At 36.3% G+C, this 25000-nt stretch overlaps 1 protein-coding gene across 1 annotated transcript in view; it reads left to right on the top strand.

Annotated features, from left to right (window-relative positions):
* The window catches only part of RP1 (RP1 axonemal microtubule associated), a gene marked incomplete at both ends in the record, with an annotated part of 176037 nt that extends 154531 nt beyond the window's left edge, over positions 1-21506 (top strand). The window contains 9 exons of the mRNA XM_080364131.1: positions 3106-3313; positions 5557-5735; positions 6302-6524; positions 11309-11374; positions 13682-13760; positions 13974-14259; positions 15821-15899; positions 18699-18774; positions 21452-21506. Coding sequence (XP_080220257.1) covers positions 3106-3313; positions 5557-5735; positions 6302-6524; positions 11309-11374; positions 13682-13760; positions 13974-14259; positions 15821-15899; positions 18699-18774; positions 21452-21506 — 1251 coding nt within the window. The remainder of the gene's footprint in view (positions 1-3105; positions 3314-5556; positions 5736-6301; positions 6525-11308; positions 11375-13681; positions 13761-13973; positions 14260-15820; positions 15900-18698; positions 18775-21451) is intronic.
* Between the last annotated feature and the right edge of the window lie 3494 nt (positions 21507-25000).

The raw sequence follows: 25000 nt of genomic DNA, 5'->3' as shown, positions 1-25000 counted from the left end.
AAAAAAGAATTAAGCTTCCAGTAACTTAAAAGGTACCTGTTTGTAAATCAGATAAGAGTATTGTCTCACACACAGGACCTGTCAACAACTCCAATATTTCCTATGTGGTCTGAAATTAATCCACAAAAATATCAGCTAAATTATTAATAATTATTCAATTTCTTAACATTGTAATGAAATATCTCTCATAATCTGCTTGCAAGGAGAAAGGTGGATTAAATTTGACAAATTGTCTCTAGCAAGTTGTTCATCTAGCTCTCACAATTATAGTTGCTGCTCTTTATTCTTTTTTAGTCCCTTGGCTACAATAAAGTTCATTACACCACATAGATTTTCAAATGTATACATGAAGAGAAAATGTGATCTTGTCTGTGAAGTGAGTTTACCCCAATTGTCACAATTCATAGTCTAGTTAATGTTTTTTCAACTTGCAATTTATTAGATGGCTGAATCATCTGTAAATTTCTCCATGGACTTCCGAGATTTTACGTGTTTTAAAATGGGCTCATTAAAATTGCGTGCTAGCAAATGATGAAGTAGTTTGTCTAATGCGAATGAAACATCAAAGTTTTCGCAAATGTTTGTTCAGCTAAAATATACTTATTTTCAGAGGAAAAAGAATTTGGAAGATTTTTCATGCTTTATCTATACATAAAAACGTGCTGTTACCTGTGGCTGGATTATCCAGGTTATTAATAACTCCCAGTACATGCTGCACCTGAGAAATTAGGTGCTTTCAGAAACACCACAACCAGGGGAATTGTTTACAAATACTTTTGCTGATAATGTGTGAAGATTTTCTAGCTTTATAGAGTTTACTGTCAAGCTTAGTGCAAATTAACCCCACTATCCTGGAGACAGCATAAGCCTAGAAGTCTGCAGAATATCGTCTGTATTTTTCCTTTATTCTTAACTCTTTTCTGAAAGTAGATCACTGACAACAGATTTTTGGAGATGCTGATGATAATGTCATCAAATTAGTCATCCTCTGGAAAACTCTTTTCTCTTAAAAAGAAATCTGTTCTAACAAGTATTCTAATCTGACAAAAACTTCCACGTATGTTTCCAATAAAATAAATCTTGCATTAATATTTATTTATTTATTTATTTCATATTTATTTAATAACAGAGATGGGGTCTGTATGTTTCTTATTTTATTTGTGTTTTTCACCCACCTTCTAGCCCTGTGTATTTAATAAGTGTAACAAGACGTTCTATTTTATGCAAGCATGATGCTGTAACTTTACCAATCTAATTAAAGATACAACAAAGCAGTGATCAATCTCATATCACAATTAAGGTAAATTAAGAGTTCAGACTAATGGTATTCAATCATCAAATTGGTCCAAAAAGTAATAAAATGTAACTGTAGTGTTGACACTAAGCATTACTTTTTTGACTTAACTATGGTAAATGTGGAGTCTGTTTCCCTGCAGTCCTACACTTCATCTAGATTTTCAGCCCTAGCAATGTATTTGTTCTGCTGCCAAAAGACATCATTATTCTGAGAACTCTCATTTCCACCTCATGCTTTTGCTGGTCTAAATCCACTAAGCACCTAATAACCTTGACTCATCATAAGGAAGTATTGCTATTCAAGTGCCTCTTTAACACTTTTTCCTTAAAATCGTTGCCAGCTTGCTGTTCTCATTTTCCCCTTTCACATGATAACCCATGGGTGACAATGCAGGTGTGATGGTTAGATGATGCACTACAGCAATTTTTGAACAACATTACCTTTCAGCCTAGAAGAAATCACAGAGTAATTCAATTACAGGTTAGCGATTATTTTTAGGAAACTAAAGGTGTAGTTCACAAATATACAAATTTGCATGTACATATATTAATGAAAAATGAGAAGGAAAAGTTAAAGGTAACTCATCAAGTCCAGAACTGAAGAAAAATTTTGAAAAGTTTCTATGTTTCTGTTTCTGGGTATTCTTTTTTTTTTTTTTTTTTAATGGGTGGTCATATATTATCTGCAATTTCAAGCTCAATGCTTTAGCTTATGGTGCAAGTTGCAACCTGGTCAGGCTGGTCAAATTGGTGACACAAATCTTTCATCAGTTCTTCACCTGGAAAACCTTTCCAGGAAAGACATAGGCCTTTGGCTGATGCGGCAAGAGAACTGCTTCTGTTTCATCTCTGCGCAATCCTTTGAATAAGGATTGCTGCCCTCTTGCTCTGGCTGAGCAACTTCAGAGCAAAGTAGGTTGAGAAGACTTCTCAGGACTCAGGTGGTTTTGATCATTATTGCAATACAGTCTCTTCAAAAACAACTTTACAGCTGTAAATCATGCTGGAATTTCTGTCACAAATAACACTAGATTTTACCAGTTATCAACTCTAACAGAAATGAGATGATAATTCATAAATCTATAAAGGAAAACAGGTAGAGGGTCTCTATGCCAAGAAACTAATCTCTCCTTTCCAGCTGAGGAAGTGGGTGTAAAAAAGCTGAAATTACATCTTCTGAAAATGGTTAATGTCTGACATCTCACCATTTTCTTTGGGGATATTACTTCAGTGTTCTCAACATTTAAAAAATATTGTGGACTTTTTTAACTGACAAAGAATAGTAGAAATCACTTAAACATAACTTCATATAAGATTTTTCCTTAAATCCAATTACTTTTATTAAAACTAATCCTACAAGTATTAATTCAAATCCGAGGCCAAGTTTGTCATTCTTTCCTAAGAGAATAAAATACCTTTCTGTGATATTCACTGCTGCCCTTCTCATTCCCTGCATTTCATCCCTCAAAAGGGAGGTCTGAGGGTCTATTTTGTTAAGAGATGTTTAAAATGGTATCATTAAATGTGAAATTTGGGAAGGAAAAATCTCTCGGGAACTGAGCCTAAGCAACTGAACAATCTGTATGGGGAACAGGTACTTCAGTGCTAAATTGCAGAACCACAAAGGGAATTCTGCTTAATGCAGTAGTTTAGAATCTTTAAACTTGTCACCTCTGATTCTGTTGGTGTTTACTAAATTGGTGAAAAAAAAAATAAATCCCAATTTTCCTCTTTCATACTTCAAAATATACTGTTAACTTAGTTTGAGGTTTCTGTTTATATATGTCTTTTTGATTCTGAATTTTTCAGGTGGATGTTTTTCAAGTAGAAGCAGTAGATCTTGGGACTCTGCAAAGGATGGTGGTTGAAAAAGGGAAAGGCTCTGCCTGGTTTCTGGAGAAGATTATTGTAAAAGACCCAGCAGCTTCAGGGACAGAAACATTATTTATGGCTCAAACATGGCTAAAAGACAGACGTGATGGAAAAAGAACTGCCTCAGTAACTCTGAATGTCACAGGTCAATTTTATCTTTAAACTGTCATTTGTGAAGAAATTCGTTCCAAACTGCAGAATGCAGCTGTGTGATTTGCTGCTATAAACAAGTTATGCTTTAAAATATTCCAGTAGAACATTTTCATTATAATGGGAATTAGTGTGTCTGAACACTATTGTTTTTTAGTACTTTTTAATAACCACTATTTCTGCTTTGTTACTTCAGATTTACAGTGGCATAAATGGCAACAAATTTGGCCTATTCTCTGCACAAATTGCTGCCTCTACAAGCCTGAGTTCTAGTTTGCCACTTGCAAACACTTTTTTTAAGCTTCAAATAGTTCTGCCAGCTACTTGCCAGGCAGAGTGAGAGTGTGGTAAATACTAGGGTAAACTGAAAAAGCCATTAAAATGGCTCAATTGTATTCAAGAAGACTGTTTTACTTTATTTATGCCGCACTGTTTGGATAGCTTTTGCCAGAAACTGGACATAATTTTGGCTGATACTGTGTGCGTAATCAGTGCACAGAGGAGCAGTTTTGACACCTGAGCCTGTGACCGTGCTCTTTGTAAAGACAAGAAGGGAATGTCCAGCCTCCCTCCCTGTGCTGTGGTTTAAATACAAACTCCATCTCACATTCCAGCCGAGAGGGAACCACAGTACAGCCCAACCAGCTCAGACAACCAAAGTCTAGTGTGTACTTTCAATGATGTATTTCTTATTGTCCTGCCCCTAAGGGAAGTAAATAAACAGCATAGGTGAGTCCTTAGATTACAGAAAATATTCTAGTTCTTTTCCTCCTAACTCCTTGGGCATTTCTGCTTGCAATAGTGGCATTGGTATGATGATGCTTGTCCAGCAATAGCCTATTGAGACAGAGTAGAATTCCAGTGCAACCCGTTTGACAGGCTGAGCAAGCTGGGATTATTCAGCCTGGAGAAGAAATGGCTTTTGGGAGACCTTATAGCAGCATTTCAGTACCTAAAGGGGGCCCAGAAGAAAGGTGGAGAGGGACTTTTCACAGGGTTTGGAGTGATAGGGCAAGGGGTAATGACTTTAAATTAAAAGAGGGCTTGAGCAACCTGGTCTAGTAGAAGGTGTCCCTGCCCATGGCAGGAAGGTTGGAAGTAGATGATCTTCAAGGTTCCTTCCAACCCAAACCATCTGAGGATTCTATGATTTCCTCTGCTTTAGCATCTCTAACCTCTTTCATTTGAAAACCAGAAAGAGAAGGAATAAGGTTTTATTGTACAAAAGGTGGGAATTTTCTGAATAAAATATAGCAGTATTTAGTGTATTTAAGGCTATATAACATGGTTTTATTCAAATTTAAAAAAAAAAAAAGAAGTTTCTATTTCTACCAGAATGTATTGATTTGGTAGAAGATGAAATTGTTCCTGTGGGTTTTATTGTACAATAACTGGAAAATCCAGACTTGGTTGTGATCTCAAACAAGGTTTTCCATCTTTGGTTCAGGAGTCCATTTAATGTTTACTAGAGTTTTGGTCTGTATCAAGTCCTGTTGAAATCAATGGGAGCTGATATCAATGGGAGAAACATCAGCGCTTAAAATGTACATTAAAAACATGCAATTACTTCTGATTCATCCAGAGCATAAATTGTATAAATGAAACAGAAATGCTTCAAAATGAAAAATACTTGAATCTTCATGTTACAACCATTTCATAGTAAAGAGATAGCTCTAGAGTTAATTCATTAAATAGTATGATATGTAGGAGATGATGCTTAAGTAGAAAATCACATTGTACATTTCCTAGTTAAATCTTTAATCTAAATTATATAATATTGAGTCAATTACCTCACTAGAGATGAATACAGGTATTTATTATCATTTAGACACTGTTTTACAAAAGTATTAATTTGGTCTTCAATCTTTCTTTAATTAGAAATTCAGGAGATGAGGAGCACTTCTGAATGGCTGTTAGGAAACAAGCAACTGAATTCAGGTATAGCTTCTTCCATTACATCAACTTTTTAATTCATTAATAATGTGAGAATATTTTCATCATAATACATCCTTATACTTACTAGTACTGACAATATTTTCCCCTTTGTAATAGTAAGAAATGGCAATATACTTTAGGGAGCTGATCGGCATCCAGAAGAAGTGCTTACATATTAATGGTCCCCATGTAGACTAAGACATGTCTATGGAATTTTATCTCAGGTGCTTGGCTAACATATGAAAACAGAAACACCTTTAATACTTTTTTTCCCTTTTTATTTTCCTTATTTTATTCATTCAGAAGGGAGATGGAGAATTTATTTCACAAAACATCAAGAAGAAACAAAAGAAGACTTTGAGAAGTTGTCAGAAAATATATCCAAGTTGGTTATGGTTTTTTATGGAAGAAACAGCAAGTCAAATCTGGTTTCCATGGAAAACAAACTGGAACATCAGGCTAAGAACCAAATAACATATGATGTAAAATAATATATATATTTGTCTACATTAAAATTTTCTTTGAGTTTCCTTTTAAAGAGAAATAATCATGTAGTGCTGTGAATATTGCAGATATTATTATTTAAATATTCAAGAAAAGCAGTACCGAAATTTTCAGTCATACATCAGACTTCATTTTTAGTTTTTGGCTTTCTCAAGTTTGTGATGATCAAGCATATATATATATATATATATATATATATATATATATATTTGTCAATAAATACTCATAGTTAATAAAGCATATCCAATTAAATGGCTTTAAGTATTCACATTTAGAAATCAGTGCAGTATGTAATTTGAATTTGATAGAATAATTACAATGAATGCCCCTGGAGTATAAAGCTAAAATTTCCATAAGTGCTTATAGTCAATCTGGTTCTGCTGCCTTTGAACTCAATGGGACTTTTAGCACTAAGAGAGAGGCGAGTGGGGCTTGGTCCGTGCTGACCCCTTTAGAGAAAACTTCCTCTGTTCCTGTAAATTAGCTTTGCATTTAACTACATATCTCCGATTGGATGCCAACTCATTGTTTTCTTGCTTCCTAGATACATTTACCATCTGATTTGGGAACGCTTTATAAAGCGAGACTCGGTCTCCAGAGTTCAGAAAACAGCATCTCCCAATTGTTTCTTCGTCACTTTAAAATGCAGAACACATCAACCCTGGATACCTTTAGTCTCACCATAAATAAAACACTTCCTCTTTCTCTTAATGGAGACAGATGGATTGAATTCCCTGTAGAGTGGCCATTAAAAGAAGCACTTTCTGGTAGGTATAAATCTACTTTAAAGCAGTAGAGTGGTCCAGGAGGTTAACATGTCCTAATATTACAACTGAAACCTTTATCAAAACAGAACATTTTATTGTCTTTATTTAATGATTCATAAAGTCTGGATAAAAATTTAAACTATATGAAGGAAAATACTATCCACCCAGCTTAATTTCTGTACCATAAAGTGAGAAATGCAATATTCATTTGATTGCACAGAACCGTTATTATATGCTGCAAAGAACAACTTATAAGAAATATCCCTTTTTTTGCAATATAGTAATATTTCTACTCTCCTTCATTTAGTCCTCAGATGCTCATATTGCTGACATTAACAACATGGTTTTTATAGCTCATTTTCTATTAAGCGATTTATTTTGTTTGCAAATTCCAAAGATTCTCAGTAAATAACAGCTTAAAACTACATATAAGCATCAGCTTTGTTACCTTTATGCATTCCAAATATTTATTCCTGTTAAAATTATCTCAACAATTGTCTTACATGTCACCTTTTTTAAGCAAAATAAAATAAACCCTTTCACCTAAAATCCACTGTATCTTCCATATGCTTCTAATGTGATGCCTATTGAATGCCACCATATGACAGAACAGTTATCAATTTAATAAACACACCAAATAATGATACTTAATATTAAAATGATTTGTGTCTGAGTTTTGTGAAGGAAACAAATGAGTTACCTGAGAAAAGCAGAGGTCAGTTCCTTGAAAGTGAGCTGAAGTAGGTGTTAAACGGACTACCCCAATATGCTTTGGATTGGAATTTATGGCCCAGTTTCAGAGAGGTGTTTGCATGTGTCTAAATGTAAACATGCAAGTAATCCCAGTAGAATTAACAGGAGAGCTTTTTCGCATACTTTGGCTACAAGTTAAAATTTAAATTTTGTATTTAGGCTTTAGATTTTATATTGCTTAGAGCTGTTTTCTCACTTAGAGGCTTGCACAGGATGGGTACAGAACAGGGCTCAATGGCTTTCATCTTCTAGAAACCAGACTGAAACAAAGGGCCTTCAGATTAGCATAAAGCACATGAGTGTGCCCCTTGCCAAAGACTGATTGCTGTCACATGCGGAAGTATTTAGGATACACATAGAAGCACACAGAAATGGTGATACATAGATGCAGCATGGATGATAAATGAGCAGTGAGACTGGAACCCTCATGACCTTGGTTCTGAGTTCGGCTCTGCCACTGACCTCTTGGTTGAAAAAATCACTTCCTCTCCCTTTGCTTCTTTTTAATTTCCCCCCCCCCCTTGCTTTTCTTTTTTAATATTTTCCTTCTTTTTGCATACTTTGAGATCAAGAGACAAAGAATCACACACACACAATATAATAGGTATTATATTACCTATTTATTTAGGTAAAAGAACAAACAAACATCTCTGTTTCATTTATCTCTTTCCACACGTGCTCTGGAAGTCTTCAAGAAGGGATTTGTAACCAGAGTGAAGAAAAAAGCCAGGACAGTGAAAAAACATGTTCCCTCAAATCTTTTCCATTTTATGTCCAAGAGAGCTTGAAGCAGCTCCACAGCAGGTGGCACACATAGAGTTCAAAGTGATCTTTTGTGCATACACTTTCTTGAAATTTATTGTGCAAAACAGATCTTTCTCTGTCAGCTTTCTAGATCTAATTTATTTTCTCCTTGGTTTCCTTTTTCTCAGCTAAAAGCAAAATCAGTATTTTGTTAATTGGAATGGAAAGCAGCTGATCATAATCACCTTAACCAGAAGTCATGTGCTGTTAAATTTCAGATGCAGCGCTGTCATTCATAGAGTGCCTTAGTATTTCATCTCTTACTTATCTTTTCCTTTTTTTATTCTGTACTTCAAACTGTGGTGAAGCATATGCTAATGGCTACTTGAAACCATCAAAACGCAGTTGATAAAATACATTGCAGACCCTTGAGATCTGGCTGTGCACACACATGTCTTTGGGTGTATTAATGGGGAGAGGCCCCCAGCTGAGTATATACATAAATAGTTTCTCTTCACTGTACCTTCCTTTGAGATGCATACACCTCAGGAATCCCCAAGGATGAAACAATGCTCTCTCTTTCTCACATACAGGGTTGTACAGAAGATTAATTTTGCACTATTGTAGCTTTTAAGGCAAAATAATGAAACTGCAAAAAGGTGAAATAAAAAATTATTATGTGACTTTCAAATAGCTGATTATTTCCACAAAGTTAACACAGAGCCAGAATTCACACTGAGATTAGGAAATCATTAGAATTTTATGAAATTAATGGAATTGTAACATTCATGTATGTGTTATCCTTATTGCATGTATCTTCAGAGATTTCCTTTCATCTTTCCTCTCTCCAATCTATTCAGTACACTAGAGCTAAAAGTTTACTTGCCCACATTTGCCCTGTGGCGGTCTGATCCCACTACCTGAACAAAGACCATAATTTAAACATTTTAGTCCTCTTTTCTTGTTTACATTAGTCTCCTTCAATTGCCCTTCTTTGTACTCTGCCAGTTCTATCCACTGTGTCAGTCTCCAGTTGACTACAGTGTGTCAGGGCCATGATAAGTCAACAGATCTTACTTGCCTTGGCTAAGACTCACCTGGAACCTCCAGCCATGATGGGCATAGGGTGTCCACTTAAGATCATGCCTGAGCTATATCAGACACACATTTGTCTCTAGTCCTCTCTCTGACCCTTTCTTCTGGATGAACCTTGGACCTATGTTGTAGCCTTATTTTCAGTCCTGTTTTTGACCCTTTTTCCTGCTGCTCCTGTCTCTATCACCAGGATGGGTCTGAGATCTTTTTCATTGTCTGCTGCATCTGAGACTGTTGGCAGCTCTGCCTGTCACATGCAGGTGCTGCAGAGCTGTCCCCTGGTCAGTGAGAGTACTGCCTGTGCTGGGGTCATGCTCAGCTCCTGTCTCATCTACCCTCCTGGGACAGTCACACTGTTGTTGCTCTCTGACATGGTGGTCCAGGAAACAAACCTTCACATGTAATCTTTTCACTTTTATTTTGGACTGGTCCAGCCTCACTTCTCAAATTTCAGATCTGGGAGACTGTGGTCAGTTATACAGAGGTCAATTAAAATAAAAAGAGGTCACTTAGGAAATCAGAGGTATATCTAAAAATAGCATTGCACAGATTTCTTTGCTCTGTGTAATGACCCACTCACTGCATTGCATCCCTGACCAAATATATTGTTTTCTCTCCTGATTCTTCATCTTGGTTGTAACACCACCCACTATATTCCATGCAGTCCTTGTATTTAATCTTTTCTCTTATTTCTTACCATGCCATGATTTGTTGTTCCTCAGGCAGCATCAATTTTTGATTCCCATTTTAAACTCAGCTGTATCCTCAAGTCCTTAGGCTTTTACTAAGTTTTACCTTTCTAGGTAAAACTAAATACGTTTTTGTCACTATGGCTTTCTTTCCGTGCACCTGCTCAACTGCAGCAGGCATGCAACAAGGGTCTGTTCTCTCCTCTTGCTGATGCTGGGAAAAGAAGCAAGCTTGATAGAAGAGAGCTGGTTCTTGTACTGAACTTAGTATTTTATATGATCTTTAGATCTGAAAGCTGATGATAAGAGCTTGATACTTTACCTGGACTTTGTCTTCTTGACGTTCAAAGAACACAGATAATCTGTTTGTACACAAAGTCCTGTATGGGATAGGTGTCTCACTGGTCTGGGCTCTGAGCCACATTCTACAGAAGTTTTCTGCAAGGTCAAGGTTCGTCCCCTTCTATCAGACTGTTTACAGGAATAAAAAGGAGGTGATGGGTAGTAAATTAAAAGAGGTAAATATTCAGAACTGTCACATCATTTGTTTCTATGAGTAAAATATAAATGAATATAAACAGATGCTCTGTTTATGCATTTACTTTAAAAGGTTGTCATCTTCAATTAAATAACTATAACCATTGCATAAATCACAAACAGCACAGATTAACAGGTGACAACTTCAGCTGAGAGAGACTTTTCTTCCTGGGCTCCCTCTATAGTCACTGGATGTTCTCCATTTCAGTGAAGTTCAAAGTGGCAATTCAGATGCTCTGACTCACATGCAAGCAGCTGCTCTCTCTATCTCTTTGATTATGAAGTCTGAAGGATTTGTCTCCCTAGTTAGTCTTTGTAAAGATCCCAAAAGGGACTGATGAGTCTGAGACTTGCTAGGATTTCATCTATTAGGCATTTGTCATTAAAAAAAAAAGTCAACTGACTGCAGTAATTTTTCAACAATGTGCTACTGTTAAAAACAGCATAAAGCATAGGCACACTTTTCCCTAATTTAATGTAAAGTTGTCAGCATCACCAATGTTTATAGCTACAGTTCAAAATTAAGGAAAAAGTTGAAAAAAAAGGTGAATGTTACTCTTATTTTCAAGTGTTTCAAATTTCAGTTGCATCTGACTGCACATTGCTATGTTATCAAATAACTGCAAGGTTCTGGCACAGTCTCAACAGGATCTATTTCTGCTTGATATTGCAGTGGTTACATATCATCTTACAGTATTTTCTAGAAATATTTTGAGTGAGAGAAATTTACTGCATATGACTGCATCTATCTATGGTACTCATGGTGACACAGGGGACAGATCGCTTCTCTGGTCGTTGCAGAATGTCCAGCAGGGAGACAACAATGAGGTATTCTGTCTTAAAGTACTTTAAAACTTATCCCTTAATCCATTCTTGTACTACTTATATATTATTTTCAAATCTTCCTATACAATTAATATACATCAAGACTGTAGTACTGAATAATTTTATTTTAGTCATTTCTAGTTGTCGTGGATGCTGTTGAATTGGGAGAACTGGACAAAGTTGTTCTTTTGATCAGCAGTAAAACAGGTAAAGTACTTTTGCTGCTCTCTAAAGTCAATGATGTGTATCACACAGCATCTTATTAAAGGCAGTGGAGTCACTGCCACAGTTAAATCCTGATTAATTTCTTTGGCTGGTTTTGCTGAAACACAATATTTTAAAAAGCAAAACCCTACAGTTTGACACATTAAAATTCTTGGATCTAAAGGATATCTCACAGCGCATCAAGAAAATAAACTATTCCTTGCCATAACAAAAAAAAAAAAAAAAAAAAAAAGAAAAAGAAAAAGAAAAAGAAAAAAATTAAGATGATGAATAATTATATTCTGCTATTAGCACATGATTTATTAATAAGTGATCTAGGAGGATAATTATAACTCATGGAAGAAACTGGTATTGTTTAAATGTCCTTCTGCAATTCAGTTATTTCCTCTGTTTTCCCCAGCTGTTCTGTTTCCTCCCTGTGACATTCAGAGGGAGATTTTACCCCTATTAGACAAACAGCAGTTTTGTCACCAAATCCCATTAAAATCATCATAACTTTAACTTCTTTTTGGTTCATGCTACTAAGGAATATTCAAATAATGAATTGTAAAGTCTTTTTTAAGTCCTTTAATGAAATTTGTTATATAACTGCAAATTGTTACTTACTATGTATTACAGTAGACCATTTTCAGAGAGTTTTCTAGGAAAATAAGAGTTCTACATTTGCATTTTATCTTCCCCAGCCCCGGTTTCTTGGCTCCTTATAATAACCTTTAAGACTCACTGCTCAATTTCAACCAAATTGGTAAAACATATAAAAATGTCAAAGACATTTGTGCAGTATGTGTATATGTACATGTTGGCTGGTCAATGCACCCTGTGCCACAGCATGGTCTGCCCCGGGGCTGCAGAGGGGGAAAAGGGCAGGGCAGGGGAAGGGCAGGGGAAGGCAAGGGCAGGGAAGGGCAGGCCAGGGCGGGAAGGGAAGGGAAGGGAAGGGAAGGGAAGGGAAGGGAAGGGAAGGGAAGGGAAGGGAAGGGAAGGGAAGGGGACAGCCCCACCATGCTGTTGTTGGAGACCAGGACATATTGCTCCTTATCGTTTCCCACAGCTTCAATTGTGCAAGTTAATTGTGGTCATCTGTCTGACTGACAGCCATTGAATATGGCAATTGCACGTTGCCAAAGGGCTCCACAGAGAGTGTGACAGGCGAGGTTTTTCCAGTCAGGTTTCAAAACATGATTCATAAAGGAGGGACTTCGGGGCTCATTGGCTCTTTGTGTGTTGTCAAAAGAGGATTGGGCAGATGTATAACGCATTTCTTCCAAAGGGGTTAAATCACTTTAGATTAGTAAGGGTGTCTCTATTGTATCTAGACTTGTTTGGCCTGAGACTAGTTTGGACCAAGACTTTCAACCAAAAACCCCCAAACACAAAATCTCTTTGGTGTATAAAGTCAGTTGTAGCCTGCAGGACTGGTCAGCCAAGGCAGAACTTTGCTCTAATGCATTTATGTTTCTTCCAGTATCTGAGCAGGTTTTTAAGATCGGGTGGTTTGAGATCCTTTCCTGAAGCTTCTGACTTTGTCCATGCACTGTCTGAGCAGGTCATGAGTGCAACATGATGTCCTGGATTCCTCTCCAGGAGCCTAAGCCTATTAACTCAGACTCCTATTGATAAAATTGAAGAGACTTGGACAGTAATAGAAGACATTGGGATGCAGTTTGCAGAACAGGGCTGAAGGGACAAATAATAGAAGGGAAAATGAATAGTTTTCATGACTAACTAGTGGCAAGAGATTCAGGCCAGTCTTATAGACAAGATGAAGCTGAAGCCCCAGGCAGAAAATTCAGAAGGAACTCTAAGTCAGAGAGCAATCATTCTCAAACAGCAGAAGTATAGAGTAAGTTGCTGAATTTCCTTCATACCTGCCACCTAATGAGATCCACTTTGTGCTACATGTGGAACACAGGTCCAAGCCTCTTGTCAAACACTGAGAAGGAAGCACCAGACATGTGTTTTTACTCTTCCTCCTTAAATGTGCCTGCTTAAGTCATGCTGAACCTTTTCTGCTTGCCTGTGCATGGACAGTGAGGAGAACACTCCTTTGCTTCACTAAGACAAAGGAAACGCTTACATCTAAATTTCTAATTTGAAATTTTAAATAGGAACAAAATAAGGAATGCTATGATGATTCTAGGATTTTAAAGTCAATTGTTGGTATTCATAAATTAATTAATAAGTGATGTTTTAAAATAGTAGGAATGACACCATTATATTTACAACAAATTCTACATAATTCCTTGACCTGCAGTACATTTTCATTATACTTTATTTCCTTCTTTGTAGACTGCAAACTAGACATTAAAAAATTGCATTTGAAAGAAGCTCTAAAGGAGTATCCTATCTATGTATTTGAAGTGAATGAGTAAGTATATTATGAAAAGCTAGTACTTTTTTACTCATTTTATAGTATAATAGCTAAAAACACTGAGCGGGCATTGAATTAAAATTACTGTTATGGAGTGGTTCAATCAAATGATATTTTTGAAATAAGTGCATCTTTAACTGTCCCACATAAATACATGGGATTTTTTTCTGATTTACTTACCACAAAAACATACATGGTTTTGTTTTTCAGAGCATTTTCTGTGGATGCAGATAAGCCAGAAATACAGAGAGAAATCCCAGTATCTTTTGTTATTAGAGGGGACAAACAAAAGAATGACATAGATAACAACTTACATGAAGAAGGAAGTAAAGCAAGCAATCTGACGGAGTATACCATTAAAGTATACACAGGTGACCAAAGGGGAGCAGGGACTGATGCCAATGTGCATATTATTTTATTTGGGAATGAGGACAAATCTGAGGTATTTCAACTTTCTCAGTCACTGGAGCATCAAGACCCCTTTGAAAGAGGAAAGGTGAGTGCACAGATTTTATAGGATATGTCCATTGTTAGACTGGGAAAGCAAACTCTAAATCTATGCGGGATCTTCTTTATGGAACTTAAGGCATTTATCTGGTTTTCCACATCACTAGATGAGATATAGTCTCAGCTACCTCTGTGTCTCACCTTTTCACCAGAGTAACCAAGGGACATTTTACTTTTATTGTATCTAGTTGACCCTGTTGCTCTTCTTTCTTTTAGTCCCAAACACATCACCATGTTACATCCACTTATCTACCCAGGTATGCATTTCCTTGATCTGAAATGCGCAATAAGCATTGCCCATGCATGTGCATATATGTGCAATATCCCTTGCGGCTGTATAAACTTTGAATATTATGCTTGAGAATACATCAGTCCTTTACATCCCATCATCTTACTTTGCCATGGGAACTGATGCTGTGAGCCTCACTGAACGTATAAACCTATAACCAGATAAAATGGAACTATGCACATCAACCTGATTCTGATATCCATCATGCTTTAGGCTCTTCAGAGACCACCAGTTCAGATACAGATATTTGCATAAGAATGCTGATTCTCTGCATGATGTCCTAGTACCTCAGCAGAATGTTCTCCTTCTTCAATAAACACAATACTCTGCCAAAGGAATTGCTCCATTTGCTCACCACCTGTGCAATGGAGTATAATGATGGTTACCCTTAGGTAGTAAGAAATAAATGTATTTCCCATATCTTTGTCATGTGGATTTCACAAAAGGTAATGACTCAATAATTAAGATTCCAGTTAAAATACATTTCTTATGAGATGTATCTCTTTATCTCTGGCATAACTAAACATCTTTTCACTTTCAGTTGGTCCAAGTTTCTTCAACCAGGATGTCTATTAATATCCTCTGAAAGATTTTTGCACATGTATCGTCTTCCATACTGAGGAGGTTAATGAATCTAGTTACCTATAGACACAAGGAGGAAGTCAGAAAGTATCTTGAGCAGTACTACCTTTTGCTTTGTACTCCACAAGTGGTGTCATTGCCGTTTGAAAAAGATGAGCAGATACATAAAAATCCAGTTAGCAAACCATATAAGTCAATGAGTAGCCAGTGATGTCAAATGTTTTATGAAAACAAAAATCTGTAATATGAAAGAAGGTAATATTTTAAATTAAAATATATAATATTTGAGAGACAGAATGGTACATGTAGTAAAAGCCTTTATCTTTTATGTTTTTGAATGTGTATTTATGTATCATGTACTGAAAAACTTTAAAGTCTGTATCAGTTGAGAATTTATAAGAGACCAAAAGTATTTTTCTGGTAGATGAAAGTCAGGAAAGTGGTATAGATTGTGTTACTATAAGTTGACAAGTTAAACCTCTGTGCTTAAACTGATACTTAGTAGGAGAGGATCTATATCACAAATGTTCAGTAGGGAAAATAAACCACAGCACATGTCAGCCACCTGTTTTGAACTGGTATTACTACATTTGAATTAGTATCAGAACTTATCTAAACAAATGTAAAAGTTTCCAGATATTGGCATGTTATTTTTAATACCTGTATTTTAATGTTAAAGGTTGATACATTCAAGATTGAGACAAAAAAATTAGGAAGCCTATATTCAATTGAAATTGGTCATGATGGGAAAGGATTTGGTGAGTATAATGCATGTGTTCCATAGCCTTGTAAAAATCTGCTTAAAGATCTGCCTGACATTTGGAAAGGTTTTTGAGGTCATGCTACTGCTACAGCTAGCTAACACAAATCTGTGTACAAACTAGGTCAATTAGACTGCTCTTGCTTACACCCCCTTTGTCCCTATCACATTTCCCTTGACTTTACATTGAACTTTTTTTTCTAACAGAGATGTAGTTAGCATAAACCTCAGAAGGTTTTATCCTTCAAACATTGCGCATCAAAACCTCTCATTAGATGTCTTAAATGACATAGGACTGAGTTTTCAAACAGCAGGCTAAACTTTCCATGCTTTAAACATTATCTAAGAAATGTTTGGGCAAGTTTAAAACTCTGATCAAAACATGCTGTAGCCCCCTCTGGCACACGTAAAGCTTTCCTTCTTGTGAAAGCTACACTATGAGGGGAACACTAGTGTGTACTGATGTTTATTTAGGATGTGGTTACAGTACATACGCACACATGATGATGGAAACTGTTTCTATGTACACTGTATTACATATAAGCTCTAAAACATGAATTTAAAAAAAAAAATATGTGAGACTAAAGTGTATAATATTTTGAGCTTACACCTAGAGGTGCTAAAAAAATCTAGAGATATACAAATAAACATAAACGGAATTTGCATGAAATGTACAGTTTGAGTCAAAAAGGTCTGATTGTATTGAGATATTCTAGTTGGGTGTATTTTGCTTAAACTATCTAAAAGAAATAGATTTAGGTTTAATAAAACCTGATTGATCTGAGTGCATGAGACACTATGAAGTGGAAAACGTTTATTGTATCTAGGATGAAGCAAGCAAAATGCTGCAAATAGCAGTTCTTTAGGCAAACGTTGAACAGGATTTTTTCTAACTACCCACTCACGTTATACATGCTATGACATTGAAAACTCAAAAAGAAAAACATCAAACCTCTTGAAATACCTATAATAAATAAAATCCTCCTTCTGACTTACATGTTATTCATGTTAGCTGCTTTACATGCACACAATTCAACTTAGAATCAATCTGAGAAGGGAACTCAGAGTTGCACAGAAGTCCACAGGGGATAAATAGGTTGAACTTTTAATTCCTGGATCCCAAACTATCAGTAACATGAGTATCTTTCCCCTTTGTGTCCTGATCAACATCACATAGCTGTTAATACTGCCTTCCTAGCACAGCTGGTATGCGTTGATCCATCTTACATCCATGACTACCTTCCTTTAAATTTTTCTCTGGAATTATCTCCAAGCATTTTTTGGCACATCAGCTGTTATCCTCACAAGCACCCTCAAATGTAACACCTCTTTGAAATGTTTCATCTGTTTGCTAATCTTTTCTAGCTGCCTCTAGATTTCTCCACACCTGGAGATTTCACTGAGGTCTGCTGGAGTTTTGTCAATAAAGGATAAAGCATTAGATCTTAAACTTTTCAACAGAGCAAACATACCTTTATATTCATTTGTAAAGTGTCGTGTAAATTTGAGAGACTGTAAAATTTTATTGTTGATAATCTTGACTCTGAATTACAGAGATTTCATGAAAGGTCATATATTCCAAGTAGAATGTATGATATATTAAACTGTTCGCAAGATTGCATTAAAGAAGCTCCAAAAGTACTTCACAGTATCAATAAATGACTTGTGAATAGAAGATGAAAAATGTAGACACCTTTATGGCTTAGTACTACTCAATAATTTTTTGTGAATAACCCTGAAAAGTGAGAAACATTGCTATGCCTTTAAGTTTTATCTAAATTGGTACAATTTGCAAATATTTTTCTGTTGCATTTTTAGCCTACTTACAAACAAATATATTTTTATGGGTTTTAGCCTACTTGATACTTTGTCCAAATATTTGAAAACCTAAAGAATGTGTTAGAATATAGTATTTTATCTCTAGGATGTGGAAAAAATACCAAAAGGTTTTAAGCTATTAGCAGTATGATCCTAATTAGTTTTCAAATGTTCTCATTAAGTATTTGCATTAGCAAACATGGCTAAAGATATCAGCACAAACATTCTATATCTATAATAAAGTTTTATTTTAAAAATCTTCATATTTTAATATTTATGAAATAAAATTCAATAGCACAAGAATGAAGGTATTTTTTCACACAGCAAAATAGGAGATTATAGCAGAATCTTAAATACATTTTTAAAGCTAAAGCAGATATGAGTGTTGGCCTAAATGAAGATGCTATTCTGAATCACTAATGCTGGAGAAATATGGACATGAGAAGCATTCAGATACAACACTTGGTTTATATAAGTATAAATATATTAATTATAAAAGAATAGTAGAATTACTGGTTTTCTGTTGAGTTATCACTGAAGACATTACATCTACTGATAAAGTCTATCTATTTTTATTGTTTTGGTGGACACTGAACATCAAAGCCTAACAGGGGTGTACTTTGAGTGCATTTCAGAATACTGAAAAGGGTAAAATGGGATTTCAAGAATGTATTCAATATTACTATGCACTCTGTTTTATTTGTCTTACTACCTGTTCTGTTCAATATTGAAAAATTAGGTAAGTTGTAATAAAAATCTTCGTTTATGTTTTCTGTCAAATACATCAAAGATCATCTCTGTAAAACTGAGAAGTTGGTAGTAATTTGAATCATCTACATTTCAGTTTTATTATTGATATTGAATAGATTTGGTACTGAACCACACAGAGTTTGAAAATGAAATCAGAAACTTCTCTTATGCTTTATTTGTGGATTGTATATATTAAATTTGGTCTTTTTTTTTTTTTTTCCTTCTACAGCAAGTGGTTGGTTTCTGGAAAAAGTAGAAATCACAGATACATCTAGTAATTCAGTTTATTGCTTCAGCTGCAACAGGTCAGTAGATCAGTTCATGATCACTCTGTAGGTCCTGTTTTCCTTTTAACAAGAATTAGTAGCAGTCTTTTTAGTCTCTCAGTTGTTTCTCTTCTCATTTCCTAAAACAGTAAGAATTTTTTAACCATACAGTGTTCCTATCAGTCCATCCCAGTAACTTTTGAACCTTTCAGCCAATTTCAAACTAATTTGTTAGATGAATATTTAGAAGAAAACATCATACTTTTCCAAGTTATTAAAACTGGATGACTGTAGGAGGGAGAGACACTATTTAGTGCCTTTGCCAAGAGAAAATATTAGTATGCCATTTGCAAGAGGAATAATCTGTCTGGTGAACCATTACACAAGTATTAGTGCATATGTAGCTCTGACAAGCATATCATGGGTATGCAAACAGGCATGGAAGGGAATCAGAAATATGGGATGGTGGGAGGATGATCAGATAAGGCGGTACAGATACAAAACTGGAGAAAAAGTAATGTATTTATTTTATGAAGCAAAAGCAACATCAAAATTGTTCTGTTTCAGTGCCTACTTAGTATGGGTTTGAGATATGTTCAGCAAATAGGGTAAAAATAAAAAAAAAAACTTTTTATAATGTAAGAGGATAATGATCCAAAAGTAGATATTTATTTGGATAAAGGGGTGCTGGGGTAAAGGGCTTCTAATGTACAAAAAGATCCACTTCAGTCTGCATCAAATTGAAACAATACACTTTCAGAAGTTGGAAATTAAATTGAAAGGTATATTTGGAATGACTGTTCACTACAGTTTACAGTTTAATGAATTTCATAATAAGCAGCAGAAGCAAACAAAATTCCTATCTTCCTGGGTATAAAATAGATTTTTAATGAATCTGGAGAACGGAAAAGTGTGAAAACTTACAAGTTCCCTATATCTAGAAAGATGGTTGTTACCTGCTCTGAGAACAGAAATGTTAGCCAAGAATATTTAATTTTATCCCTCCTCTAAATGTTTTTGTAAACTTGGCAATTCATAGAAGCCAAATCCCAACCTGCACCCAAAAAAGCAACATTTTTTTAGTTCTTGGATAATCAGTTGGACTCTACAGTCTAAGTCGTGAGAATATGAGGCTATTACCAGTTGCAACAACACTAAACTTCTTCCAGCAACATTAAGCTTCCCTTCACTGAACTTCTTCCAACCACATTCTTAGGTACTATCTAATCTTCTAGATACCTAAATTTAGGTTAGTGGACATGAGCAAAAGTCCTTAGACCACAATATCACTCATGTTCCTAAAACAATCCATTATATGATTTTCAGTTGATGTCGCTCCACCTCTTTTCCTGGTAAGAATTCTTAGACCACACCAGTCAGAGTAAGGTTCTCGAATAAGATAGCTTTCAACAAACATTTTTTTCCCCGACATTTTTTTTTTCCAGTTTTATTTAAAGTTTTACAGTAAAGCCACAAAGGCTTGTAAGAGACCCAATTGGAGCAAGAACTTGAATCACATCATTGATGTTGGGAAATGACTGACACAAATTGATTCTACAGATGGCTGACTAGGACATTTAACTGGGCCCTTGGTGGGTTAGAGTCATGTTCTTGCCTCAGTGTATACCTACTTACTCCAAATGGAAGAATTTCAGTAGGAGAGGTTAGGAGGCCCACCCTGGAGTACTCAGTGACCCAGAGGCATTGGGGCACCCTTCAGACACAGGAAGCTGTAAATTCATGTCCGTGTTCCAGCTCAGACACGGAGCTTCTCATGTCATAGTCAACTGTGTAAATAGGGAATGGGTTCATTCCCTCACAAAGACTCCTCTGATCCAAATGCTGTCTCTAAAAGGTACACATCACTAAGAAACCTGAAAGGGGGTGGGCATCCTTTACTAGTCTATTTAATAGGTTACATGTCACACTTCTTGTTTGCTCTGGAACTTCCATGAGCAATTTTATCCGCCAAGATTACTTGTGTTTCCGCCTGGAACTGTTTAGCTTCAGCCATCTCTTGCAGCTGTTCAATGGAGCAACTTCAGATGTGAGATACATTAATGCTGTACTGGCTGGGAATCCTTCCCATGCTCACTCCTTAGTAGACATCACATCAGTCTGTCATATGCCTTGCAAAAGTGTTAGAAGCTTTTTAATGCTCTTTGGAAATCAATATCATTGCCTTCATGGTTCCAGTTAACGTCAACCTACTCAAGCTTTGGACTCAGCCCTATTTCCCACATAGTCAATAGTAAAACTTCCACTGGGTCTTACAGAGCAGGGCTTGGGCCCACCATGCAACTCAGTGTTTTGTGAACCAACAAGGAGATGTGAGAAATAAACAGCCCCAGGAATGGAATACATGAAGCATAACTTGCTATCACAGAACAGGTTTCCGTACTCTAAATTATCCTGATTTTATACTGCTCAATGAAACAGTCTACTTGCCACCTATATGACCAACAAATAAAATGAATGTATATTTCATAAATATATTCATAAAGCTAATTAAACTTTTAAATTATGCATATATGGATACTAAAATTAAGAATAAATAAATCAGTATTTTCTTCAGGTCAGTTACTGCTTCTGTAGAAAGCAATATAAAAAATTCTCCTAGAAATCTAAAGGTGCAGAAGCAGGTTCTCTCATTTCTCTATTTGTTAAGTTTTATAGGTGCTGTGTCTATGACAGGTTTTTATGTTCTTTCCTTAAGGTGGCTTGCTGACGATGAAAGTGATGGCTGCACCGTAGTGCAACTTTATGCATAGCTGCTTGATTTCTGATTCTTTCTGTGTGTTACTTCTCCAAATTCATGCTGATTTGATTTACTTGTATTTTATAATGTTGAAGGTATTGTAATTACTGTGAAGGAATGTCAAAACAATGCATTAAAAACATGACAGTAAATTAAACGTGTAATGTGAATACTGCATTCCAGTCATATTAGAGATGCTTGAAAACTTTGGATGACTGAAATTTAGAAAGAGAAATTTAAATCTGTAACATGCTTCTGTGGCCTTGATCTGAACATTCATAATGGTAGATGTATTTAATGACATAATAAAACTGTTGTGTTGCAGTAATAATTTTAGGGTAAGTTAAATTTAGGTCTCATGTCAAATCTATCAATATTTATTAATCTGATAAATCTGTTTCAATTTCAACATTTCTAAAGCTTAGATTTTCTCAAAATAATTTTCCAAACAAACCTCAGAGCTCTTCAGACTTACCATATATTGTTTCCTTTTTCTAGAAGCCCATAACAGAGAGTAATAAATAATCTGTTATTCAGGAGCTCACCCTGTGTCAGTAAGCCTCCCACTGACATTTGATTGTAAAATCTTGTCACTGAGCCAGAACCTCAGCTGAGAACCTTTAAATCCAAAGGGTCTCCTAAGAGAAGCTGTTATCAGTAACACTGCAACAGCTTCCTGGCAGCCTTAGGCATCTCCTGCTCAGCTTGTTGACTTTTGCAGTGCCCATTCTTAGACATCTGAATGGTTTTCCAGTGCTATATGTATGAATGCCTCTACTTTAAAAAAAAAAAAAAAAGCCAAATTGTTTTTGAAAATGCACAATAAATAGAAATGCACAAATAATTAATGTTTGGTTTGGTAGGCTTTGACATTACCAGAATTGACTCAAGAAGGGTTTAGGATACAGAGGAATCTGAAATGAAATCATGACTTGTACACCACCTGAAGTTTCCTGCGTGTGATCAGAATACAAATATTGTATATAAGCTACATAGGCCATCCCTCTGTTTAATCAAAAGCTTCACCGTTAGTTTTAGAATTTAGAATCTCTATGAAGATCTGAATTTTAGACCTGTTTCACCCTCAAGACACTATCATGTTGTGTAGCAGCAATGTGTTTTCTATAATTATAAGAATTAAATGAGTTTATAATCTCTGCTGATGAAACATCGTCTGGCTGTCTTTTTAATATGTTTAATGTTTATTTACTCATATTATCCTGTGAAATGAGTAATGTTGACTGATATCTGTATGGATGGTGTGATTTCAGTTGTTACTTGGACACACACAAAAATAATAAACACAACAATGGGTCTCGGAAAGTAATTTAATTTTTATCTACCTTATACGTCATCAAAGGGAGAGCCAATGTAAGGTGTGTATGTGATGAGAGAGAGTAATGGAACAGTCAATTTCTTCTAAAAGTGCTATTTTTTGTTCACACTGCTACCACACACACTGGAATGGATTTGAAATTGTATCCCCAGAGCGCACAGTTCACTTACTTAGTATCAGTATTCATTACACTGAATCACTTTGTTGTGATCTATTATGTGATTTGTTTCATTATTATGTCTTTCATTAATAGTTTGTAATACTAGCTCTCTTTGATGCCATTTCTGAATTACCAAGTGTAAATAATGCCTTCCTAATCTGTTTTTCATTACTAACAGCAGATAGCCTCTTTCAGCAGCTGCTTTCCATACTTGAAAATTATTTTCTTTACCTATACAGTGTATGAGTGAGGTTTTGGATCCAGAGCCATGCACACATTTCAGCCCTTTCACTAACAGGACCACCAAAACAGGGGGCTTCATTAGAAGAGCATCATGGGTCCTTGCAACACATATTACTAGGGGATTACACTTTGCTAAGAAAATAAAAAATGTCATAGAACCTCCTTCTTGGGTCTTGTTTGGAAGACATGCCAGGTAGCATATTTAGCTTGTGACTAGTACCAAACCCCCAACTTGCCTCTTCCACATGGTACACAGTGATGCTGCTGTACTTGGCACAGAAGTCACTTCATCTCTGTCACTTGCAAGTGGGACAATTTTTGGACAAAATTACATTACAGAGGTGCCACCTCCTGTGCACTCTGCTGTTTCTGCACAGCAAGGTTGCTGCCTTGCTTGTTTGCTCTTAGCACCCTGCCCTGCCTATGTAGAGCCTGGGCAGATAGTGACACCACTGATGGCTCCATGGGGTCTAGCATGGCATAAAGACTGCCTTGGTCAACAATAAACCCAGGCATTTGACACCCACGGGAGCCTTGGAAAGATCAATGAGATAACTCAGCTGGAAGAGGCAAGGCTGTAGTGGAGGGAAGGGTTAGACTTCTGCTGCAGAGAAAGCCTGGGGCTGGGTGCTAAAATTTAGGCCATAACATAGACTTTTAGACATAACAGAGTCTGAAATTGTCCATTAAGGGTCCAGTATTAGTTAACTCTATCTTTTTTCCTTAAACCCTTCTCCTTCCCCTTAGCCCCATGCAGCATTACAGGCTCCAGGAAGAGTGTCTGGAAAGCTCCTTGGCACAAAAGGACCTGGGGCTGTTGATTGACAGCCAGCTCGATATGAACCAGCAGTGTGCCCAGGTGGCCAAGAAGTCCAAGAGCATCCTGGCTTGTATCAGGAATAGTGTGGCCAGCAGGACTAGGGAAGTGATTGTGCCACTGTACTCGGTGCTGGTGAGGCCCCACCTTGAATCCTGTGTTCAGTTTTGGGCTCCTTATCATAAGAAGTACATTGAAGTACTAGAGAGAGTGCAGAGGAGGGCGACAAAACTGGTGAGGGGCCTGTAGCACAAGTCTGATGGGGAGCAGCTGAGGGAACTGGGGCTGTTCAGCTCAGAGAAAAGGAGGCTGAGGGGAGACCTTATCACAGTCTACAACCACCTGAAAAGAGGTTGTAGCATGGAGAGTGTTGGTCTCTTCTCACATGTAGCAAGTGATAGGACAAGTGGAAATAGTTTCAATTTGCACCAGGGGAGGGTTAGATTGGATATGAGGAAGAAGTTTTTCATGGAAAGCGTTGTCAGGCATTGGAACAGGCTGCCCATGGAAATGGTGGAGTCACCATCCCTGAAGGTGTTTGAAGGGTGTTTAGCTGAGGTTCTTAAGGACATGGTTTAGTGCTAGTATAAGGATATGGTTGGACTCAATGATCTTGAGTGTCTCTTCCAACCAAAATGATTCTATGATTCTGTGATTCTGTGATGCTATGATTCTCCTGGTGTGCTTTTATGTATGTTATTAGGTAGATCTAGGTGACATATTTCTTCCCATTTAAGCCCTTAAATATCTCATTTTCTTTTGCTGATTATGTTAAGGATTTGAAAAAAAAAATACAACCACGTTCTGACTGGCTCGTTGGACCATTTAATATTCTCCCAGCAACTCCAAGTACTGCCTTTCTAAAACTCATCATACAAAAGAAAAGATTGCCTCATTTTAAGTACATAACAGCAGTTCTATTGCATCTATCCATCCCGTAGTTTGTCAGTT

The sequence above is a fragment of the Nesoenas mayeri genome (genome assembly GCF_963082525.1).
Source record: "Nesoenas mayeri genome assembly, chromosome: 2".
Lineage (NCBI taxonomy): Eukaryota > Metazoa > Chordata > Aves > Columbiformes > Columbidae > Nesoenas > Nesoenas mayeri.
This window is presented reverse-complemented; position numbering and strand designations above follow the sequence as displayed.